The sequence below is a fragment of the Nematolebias whitei genome, chromosome 7 (genome assembly GCF_014905685.2).
Source record: "Nematolebias whitei isolate Nwh7 chromosome 7, NemWhi1, whole genome shotgun sequence".
NCBI lineage: Eukaryota > Metazoa > Chordata > Actinopteri > Cyprinodontiformes > Rivulidae > Nematolebias > Nematolebias whitei.
In genome coordinates this window covers 31,306,698-31,316,689 of record NC_056504.1, presented here as the reverse complement: position 1 = coordinate 31,316,689, position 9,992 = coordinate 31,306,698, and the positions used below count along the sequence as shown (strand labels likewise).

The 9,992-nt window shown below is 36.0% G+C and overlaps 1 protein-coding gene across 1 annotated transcript in view; it reads left to right on the top strand.

The window, feature by feature from the left end:
• The window catches only part of foxj3 (forkhead box J3), a 99,271-nt gene that overhangs the window by 66,593 nt on the left and 22,686 nt on the right, over positions 1 to 9,992 (top strand). Inside the window, exon 2 of the mRNA XM_037678742.1 lies at positions 9,821 to 9,895. Within this exon, the coding sequence (XP_037534670.1) occupies positions 9,821 to 9,895 (75 nt within the window). The remainder of the gene's footprint in view (positions 1 to 9,820; positions 9,896 to 9,992) is intronic.

The following is a 9,992-nucleotide window of genomic DNA, read 5'->3' as shown; positions in this document are numbered from 1 at the left end:
ATATATATATATATATATATATATTTTTTTTTTTTTCATTCACCAAGTTTCAAGTTTGTTTTCTGTAAATTGCGTACTTTTGTTTTTACACACTGATGGTTACAAGGACATTGAGCATCTTTGTGCAGACAAGCAGACAAAACGAAAAGGTCAAAATGTCTTTTTGAATTTTAATCTTCAAATATATTTCATGCACATATTTCAGATAAAATAGAAAATACACTGAAGTGAAAGTACATAAGACAGTCTGTTAGGTTTCTTAATTTGTCTAACTCCTAAGTGGACAGTTGGCACTATCCCATCCCCATTAGCAGCTAGTCAGTTGTTCTTTGTTTGTGCGCACCGTGTACGGTGAGCTGCTGTAAGCCATCGTCGGAGGATAGCATCAGAGGCTCCTCTTCTGGCTGATAATTAAGTGGCGTACTGACAAACGGTTTTCATCAGATTCCTCATGTGGAACTGAGAGCATGCGAAGGCTTTCAGGGAAGATAAACCAGAGGACGTCACTTTGCCTCCAATCTTTCGTGGCCTTATGCTGCCGCTGCAGTGAAGGAGAAAGGGAGGGCAGCTCAACAGTGCTCAGAAAACTAGACTCAATTTACAGCACAGAATAAAGCGTCTGTCTTTGCACATATTGTTAGTTCATATTATACCAGTTTCCCAATTTATTTAAGTGTCAAAGCATACCATTATTTACAGCAAGTATTTTCTCTTTAAAAATTATTCTGCTTGTTTTTTTTAGGGTGATATATAAAGGGTTCATGCCAGAATACCTCCTCCTGGTTACATGTTACAACAACAACACTAGAATTGGAGTCATTACACTTATCCTTAAGGGTTATTTTAGGAAAGTCAGTTTTATGATTTCTTTCTGCACTTTATGTTTAAAATATTCTTCATTCAGCTGGTACAATAAAAATGAATAATAAGTCAATCTTATTGATCAGGTAGCACTTGCCAGCTGTTACTGTAGGTAGGCGGCTCAGTTTTACATGTGAGTTTATATTGATTCATATACTTTTAAGGGTTGCTTCGGAAGGTTGAACTAATGCATGAATAGTTATGTTATAGTCAAATCTTGTTAAAATAGTTTATACTCTTAATATTTTTATTCATATATTAACATCTTAAAACTGTTATCATATAGTTAGTAACTTGCAAAGTGTATTTTCTTTTAAACAACTGCTGATTTGTTTTCTCCTGTGAATGTTGTATTTTCACAAAATAATTTTATTCTGTCAGTGCCCCAGAACTTTTCCTCTTGCCTAATCTTCAATTTTGCGTTGACTGCTTTACTGCTTGATGGTGTTCGCGTCACTCAGAGCTGCCAATTTCCAAAGATGTCTGGCCTGTCATCATGTCGAAGGTCAGGGATGTTCTGCACTAATCCGCTTAATGGAATCGTGCTACAATTTAGCACGCTGCACCATGCAATAGTGTAGCAAGTCTAGCAACCTCAGAGGTTGTACAGAATATTTTATTTTCCTGTGTGTGGTCTCATTTTTGGAAAGTGGAAAAGGAACAATTATTGACCAAAAAGAGACAACACCGGAAAGCTCTCTGAGTGATGTCGATCAACTAGGCCTCCTATGACTTCCTCAGGGTTTTTGTTGTGGTGTGACCTGCCATTCAGTGTTACATTAAGTGAATCTTCCCCTGAAGCTTTTCAAATCTGCTCTGACTGACTCCCAATTTAAAAGGGGAATGCTCAAATTTCAAATGTTGCATTCAAGTCAGTGCTGTAACCTTGAATGCGCCTAGAAAATAATACAGAAGTGTTATTTCCCCTTTCTTTAATTTTTACTAGGTGTAGTCCAAGGTTGTCCTTAATACAGTGCCTTGGTGAAATTGAGTTCAGATAATTTTTCTTGGAACCTTTTTACTTTACTTTAACCCCAGTCCATCTTTTGATAAGAGAACATCATTTATGTAGCATTTATAAATTTCATACATTTCAAGAAGGAACTATATATATATATATATATATATATATATATATATGCAGGTAAAAATTACATCTGCTTTGCTGTGTGTTTAAAAATATCTTTGGTTAATGTGTGTCAGACTATGGTTAATATGTTAACAACCTGTTCAAATATGGCCTGTTGTTATCGGAAGTCTTAGGTTGAGCTGTATTGATGTATTTGGCTGGAATAAAAATTACGTATTTGTTTTGATTGCTAGCTTTTGCTGACGGAAACAAGTTCATATGTTAAACATTTTCCCTACAGTTTAAATGTATCAATCGTAGCTTGTGTAAACAGTACACCTGTTGAAGTCGATGTAAATCACTGACCTTTATCCTCTTCCGTTTGTTTCATTGTAGTTGCTGCTGAATTTTGACAGCATTGACTTTGTCTTTTCACCTTTCAAATCCAAGTCATTCTGTGTTTCTTCTTCAAAAAATTTTTTTAATCTTCCACACATCTATTGCAAATATTTCAATTTGTATTATTATTATTATTATTATTATTATTGTCATTGTTGCTGTCACTACTTTCACCACCCCCGTAGACCTTCTTTAGTTCACATGTAATTGCTTATGAAGCTAATTTCTTCCTTGCATGCATTGCGTCTGTTAAATGAGTCAGTCTATGAAAAATGAGTTTAATTTAGCCAAATGCTCACTGTTAACGGGTTGGCAGAGAATACAATTTCCCCATAGTGTCATGTACTTCTGCAAAAGTGGTTGTTGTGTTTTAATTACTATAATCCCTCATAGTGTGACATTAGATAACCTAAATGCAGGTGGCAAAATTCTGTCATCTTTTTTTAAATTGTTTTAGCCTGTCCTAATGTGCCTGTTTTCTTGTTTTTGTGTTGGACTTCAAGCTCTTCTAGTACTGAAGTAACAAGTTGTTATATTTATGATGGTTTTCACCTTGGCATATGATTTTTATTTTATTTTTCAGAATGCAAGTGGATATTTGATGTTTTATTAAAACTACATACAAGTGTGTAAAGATCAGAGAGTGCGAGCTTTAAAACCCAGCATGCCAGCACATAACCACTAGATGCCAAGAGAGATGAATCAAATACCTTTGAAGAGGATAAAAAGAAAGTTAATAATCGTTATTGTTCACTTCTTTGGTATTTGAGTGTCGGCTTTAAGATTCTCAGTAGCTTTGGCAGATGCACAAAATTTTTGTGGTGTATTGGGACGCGTGTTTTGGCTTACCTCTTTAAGTCTAACAATATGTTGTCAGAGAATGAGGGGTCATTGCATTTAGTAAGCCTTTAAGTCATTATTTAAGTAATTATCTTGCTTCTTTCATTCTGAGTGCTAAAGAAAATTAAACAAGTTCTTACTGGGTGCAAATCTAATTGAAGCCAAAATATATATTTTTGTAGGATATCACTAAGACTATACAAACTCGGTAAATACAATTAATTTATATTCAATTTATTCCTGTAATTGATGTAAAACCTTCTTATCTTATGAATGCTTTATTGGTGAACTGCAAAAAGCCTTGCCCCAATGTATTTTTTCGTAAATTTTCTGTTACTTGAACAAACTTTCTACACCTGTGTGTCTGAGCATTTTTTTGTTTGTTTTATAAGCGGTGCCTTGCTGAGTAAATGCTGTGGCATCCCACATGCCGTCCCACACCCACTACAAATAGACGGCGAAGGTGCTACATTTCATGGCCCTGGTGCACATCCCTGAGGCTGAGGAGTATGTGCTGTGTTGGTGGGCATGTCACAGGGTCCGTACGAGATACAAACGGCCTAAAAATACAGTATTCTACCTGTGCGCACGCACACGTGTTTTACTGTATCTATACTGATTCACTTCTCATTGTGACCCTGTTTGTTGCTCTTAGTTCTTCCTGCTTTTTTTAGTGTCATGTATCATTTGCCCTTTTTTCATCCTTGGCACTTTGGTTTGTCTCTCATTCTATTGAGATACTGAAGTTGAAAGTCCATAAAGTAACTTTTCAACACAATTTAGTTCATTTATAGGACATTGAATTTTATTACTAATTTATTATTGTATTATTATTTTCACAAATTACTTTGTTTTTAAGGAATGCCACCAGCAATCTCCATCACCAGTATGTTTCTTTTTTTTTTTTTATTAACGAAGAGATTTTTTACAGTTATACTCAAATGGATGCATGGGTGTCATTGGAGAAAAAAAAAACTTATTGATTTGGTAACTTGTTTTTTTCAAGTTGAGTAGTGCTTTTATTTCCAATTTTGTTACCGTTTTAGTTCCACAAATCATGCAGTACCAGAATGATACAGAAACGAAACGTATGGAAAATTGAATATCGTATCTGAAAGTTTTGCAGTTTAAATAATTGTTTAAATAATATTGGTGTTTCAACAAATATCTATATTGTTAAATACTTCTCAGATATTTATAAATAAATAATTGTCTCCTTGTTTGATTATTATTATTGTTATTTTTTATTATTGTATTTTTTCAGATTTTTTTCATGTTTAAATTTAGGCTGATTTTTAGCTAAGCCTTTCTGAAATAATTTATTTTTACGCAGAATTATGCCACTACAAGTCATTTGTCATTTGATGATTGTGTTGTTAAATAGAAACAGAAAAATGCTGTAATCTTTTTGCCTGCAGCAAAATCTGAAATGAATGCTTTACTGTGTTGGGCAGTCTTCCACCCTTTTATGTTTTACTGCTGTGTACAAAGACACGGGTCACTCTTAGATGGTGGCTCCAGTTCATCAAATTGTAAACATGGAGTGTTAATGAATGCATACCCTTTTGAAGGGTCCTTTTGTCAGGCTTTAGTGCTTTTTATTTGTCCATCAGTTTCTTCCATGTCTCTTTGCTTTTATTGACCTTTGAGTTCTAATTTCAAAACGTTTTTAAACATCTGAAGCATCTTTCTCATTTTTATTTTATTCATTCATCATTCAAACTTGCTGGCAGGTCAGTAAGAGAAGCAGGTCCTATTGTTCAACAGATGGTACAGGAGTGTTTCCCCTGGTTCTTCTGATTTGTCACACACTCCTCTCCTGTTCACAATACACAAGATGTACAAGATAGAGAAGATCTGACAAAAGACCAACGTTGCATTCTTTGTTTTTCTTCCTATGGAGCAATTTCTTTCATTGTTAGGATACAAATATTGTATATCCAACAAAGTTAAGTCAGGTGTGGATGGTTTATTTTTGTTAAAACGTTTCTTCTTTCATCCAAAGGACTTCATCAGTCCGAGGAGCTAGAGCAAACTCTGTCTTATAAATAGCACTTTCACAAAGTGGGTCAACCAGTTGGATGGTACCAGATGGTTTCTGGAGTCCACCTTCTCCCTTGCCAACTCTTTTGAGGCAGTCATGACCAAGTAGTTCAAAATATCCTAATTCATGTTCAATAATCCAGGTAGACAAATCCAACAAATTTAAGTCAGATCCAAAAAGAACCATCCAGAAGCCCTGACTTAACTTTGTTGGATTTTCTAGCTGGATTATTGAGCATGAATTAGGATAAAATATATTGTTTTCACACAAGATTTGGTCAAATGTTAAGTGTTGGATATACTGTGGCGGAATATGCACCTTCACATCATTTCATTTTATTCTTGGCTTGGAACTGTGGATCTTTTCTGTTTTCTTTTGTGTTCTTATTTTGAAAAAGTAAATTCATTTCCGATATGATTTGTACTTAACTTCTTTTTTTTTTAACAGCTCCTCTGGTGTCTTACTCTGCAATGCTCAAAAGAACACTTTGATCACAAAGGTTGCAAATCAAACTGCACTTCATTTCCTTAACATCACAGTTTAAACTGTTGAAGAGCACTTCTCAGTCATCTTCTTGGTCTCAGAATACTTCAACTAAACTTTATATTTTGACCTGTAGTCTGTTCTTTTCGTGACTGCTGTTATATTTCCCACATCTAAATGACAAACAAAGTGTTAGTTGATAAAAGCCTTTGTTTATAATTTTTTTATGCTTTTTCTGAAGGCATGAAGTTGCAAATAGATTGTGTGAAATTAACAAGGTGTTAATTACAGTGGCATTGATTTATGCATAATAGACCACAGTGTGAGCCCTCCTCTCTCTTGGCTGCTGGTGTCCATTCCTAGGTCATAACTGGTATATGACGTATACACTCATGTCTTTAAAGGCAGCATGTGGAGTTTGCTTCCTTGGGTCCCAGCCCTTGTGTCCAGGGTGCCTCCTCTTCCCCAGCTGTGAGGAGCAGGGCTCTGACACGGCCTGTCCCTTTAGCTCACTCTGAACGTTTGACACACCGAGTGCAGAGGTCAGCTTGACCTACATTCCCCTGGCGGCCCTTCTCCAAAGCTGCTGCACTTCTCAGCACGATGGGGGGGCAGCAAGGGTGGAGCTGCTTACGCCTCCACTGCTGTCCCAGTGCGTTAAATCACCGCCATTTGTTAGGAGTCATGTTCAAGTGCACGCACACACTTTTATTTTAGGTGTGTAGGAGGCATTGCATCCCACATACATAGACATACACTCACAGGCTTGTTCTGAAGTCGAACATGAAGTGCTCTGTGAGCGTTGCAGGTAGATGCTTGGTGGCTCTTGGGCAGGACTCCCACAGTGAGCTCTGTCTAAATCACTTTGTGTACAAGTGCTAACACCCTCCGACTTCTTCCACCTACTTCATTTTCCTTTCTTTTGCATTTTGTCTCAATGTAAAGGCCTCATTCAGACTTGTATGGCTAAATGTAGAGCTTAAATTAAAATCTTAAAGCCCCTTTTCAACAAAACGCATGCTCAATTTGACAGACTGTATTCATCAGGATAGTCTGTCAAGTTAGTTACTGTCAGCGTGATGCTCCCATTGGGATTTTTACCTTTCTAATTTTTTTGGGCATCGACTAATCCACATACACCTATTTCCACTTCAGCGTGTTTTTAGTGATGGGAAGATTTAACTGTACATGGTATGGAGTGACGCGAGTGCATGAACTGACAGGAAGGGATGAAAGCAGCCAGGCAGAGTTCATTAAAAAGTAAACTTTTGATGCAGCACCAGACCAGGGCTGCTTGACTGTATCAATGATTTAGGCCTAGTGGAGGTCCCTTAATGAATAGAGCCACTTCTTTGCACGTTCAACTGCTTCTTTCTGTCAGGCATTAAGTGGCACACACTTAGACCCAGGCTGTGCAAAAAAATGTTTTAAAGTATTTTTATGTGTAGTGCAAAACTTGTTTCAAAAACTTTCCTGTTCAGACAATATTGCACATTTATCATGGCTTTAAAGTAGCACAAATTGAGAATTGTTTTTTTCTCTTTGTCACTGACCAACATAACACAACCACAGTATTTGTACACATTGTTTTATTTATATAAACTCATGCTGAACTGACAATACTAGGGAAGCAATGTAACTAAAAGCACAAGGCTTTTATAATCGTACTGTATTTTGAAGCTTTAGCAAAAAGAATCCTGACGTTGATGTAAATCTATTTACCTGAAAGTAGCCAGCATCATCAAATGTGCAACAATGAGGTTAATCAGTAACTTGTACTGCCCTCAGGTTTGTGTTATTGTCTCTCTGCAGATGTATTTGTCAAGTCTTTCTATGAGGTTTAAGATCTGATTCAGCACGCTAGGTTTTTTTTTAATCACAGCTGTGCACAATCTCACTTAGAAGAAAAGTGAGGTGCCTGTGGCTTAATTACATTCAGACCACATAAGAGTCTTGATCACAGTGCAGGCTTGTGCACTTCCTTATCTAGTTATAATGCTGTGGTAACAGTGTCACACAAAGATACGTATTGTGGTCTGAGGTGTGTCCATACATTTGTTCTGGTGCGTTGGCTTTAATGGTTGATATTGTTGTAATAATGTTGTAATAACTTGAACAAAGCTAAAACTGTTAGTCAATAAACCAGTCAGCTGCTAAAACGGGAAACTAGCTGGATATTTGCTTTATTACAATAAAATTAAAAATATGTTCCCTTTTCAACAACATCAATATAAGCATACTTTTTGAGGTGTGTTCTTCTAAAGTTATTATTTTTTACTTATGACCCCGTGGGGTGAAACAAGAATATTATTCCCTATTGCAAATTAAAATGTATGATTTGAGCATCACAAATAAATATATTAAAAGCTGTTTATATGTATATGTAAATCTTGTTAGCGGTTAACTTTACTGTGACTCCTAAATGACTTGAGTGTAGGTGTAACGCAGCCTGCTTCCATACGACTTGTGAAAGTCTGTTTCTTAGATTGTCCATTGTTTTTCTTGCTTTTTTTGTGATGGAAGGAAGCAGTTTATGTGGTTGAAATGTATTTCTGTTGCTTACTTTATATGGACATACGGACAGAAGGATGGATGAACTGTAGATACTACTGTAGAAGTACAGTGGGGCAAAAGTGTATACATTTTTGCTTCATTGTTTTTCTGTAAAATCTTCAATAAATTCAAGGGCAGCCATTTTAAACGAAGTAAACATTGTTTTGATTGATGATTGTTGGATCTATTTAAAGTGAATATTTTAAAGGTGTATATTAAAAAGGGTGTGTCACTGAAAATCTCATTTCCCAACCTGTGACAGAATAATAGCCTGGTTCAAGTTCAAGTTGTTTATTTGTCATGCAAGGTTAACACAATGTTAACAGTACAATGAAATGCTTAGGATGAGAAGAACCGATTTGACTCGCTAAAAAATCAAAAGCCATAGAAAAGCCAAAAAGGTCGTTATTAGTTCTATTGGAATTTCAATTTATCAGTCACAAAAGCCTGAAACCTAAACCAAGCTCATTTCCTACAAACCTGGTGACCACAGGCTTTTTTTAAATAGATTGACAAGCTTTTAGATTTTTGGCAGAAAACATTGAATGAAGAGTGCAGAAAAAAGGAAAAAAATTATTGTATCTCCCCCTTGTTTAAAAAAAAAAAAAAAAAAACTTTAAGCAAAGAATCACTTAAATTAATCACTTTAATATCTACTTTAAAGGTAGGAATAAAAAAAAAGACGTTTCGTGTTAGCATAATTTAATTCTAACTTTAAAACTTATCCAACATTAATAAAACTTACCTTAAGTTGCGTTTTTGGACATGCATGTATATATTTGTACAAATTGTACTTGAGAGGAGATTATTACAGCCTCATAAAATCAGTGATCATGATTATATCGGAACAGGATCCGTATCGGCCAATATCCAGATTTAGGTATTGGGATCGGATCGGAAGTAAAAAAAATTTAAAAAGTGGATCGGTGCGTCCCTTGTATTTATTAGTTGTAATTATTCAGCTAGCCTGGGTCCAGCTGGTTCTGTGGATCTCTCTGTTCTGCCCATCTCTTATGCAACTTGTGTGGCTAATTCGGTCCACCTTTTACTTTCTATTCGGGCATCCAAATGAATCCTCCCGTTCATCACTATGGAGAAGCTTATAACTCTGTAATGAGTTAACTTTCAGAATGATCTACATAATTTATTTCCAGCCCCCACAGGAGGCTGTTGGAGCATTAATTAATATCAGGCCCTGCTATCAGCAACCATCCCAGTGTGGGATTCCTTCGTGTTCCTATTTTTGGCACTCTGGAATTTGATATGCTGTGTAACCCAAATGGAGTTTGTTGGACATGTTGAAAGATATGGTTGTCTGATGAGTTTATACACTAATTAAGCTCCCATAAGATCTAAAATCACAGGATGATGCAGAAGTTCGACATTAGGCATTACTAAAACTAACATAAATGCAAAAGATGGTACATAAATGCAACAGAAAGTTGTGTGTTCTTGTTCTGGCCAGTGATGTTCTCCACACTCATTTACTACTGACTTCTTTGTGTAATTTTAATATTTTTCATATGTTTACTTACCTTACCATGTGTCTCTCCCTTTGTTTCCCCCCACAGAACTCAATACGGCACAATCTGTCATTAAACAAATGTTTTCTCAAAGTGCCTCGCTCTAAAGATGACCCTGGAAAGGTAAGAGTGAAAACAGTTTTTAATTATAAACAGTTAGGACTGCATGCATAGTGGGGGGAAACAAAGGGAGAGACACATGGTAAGGTAAGTAAACATA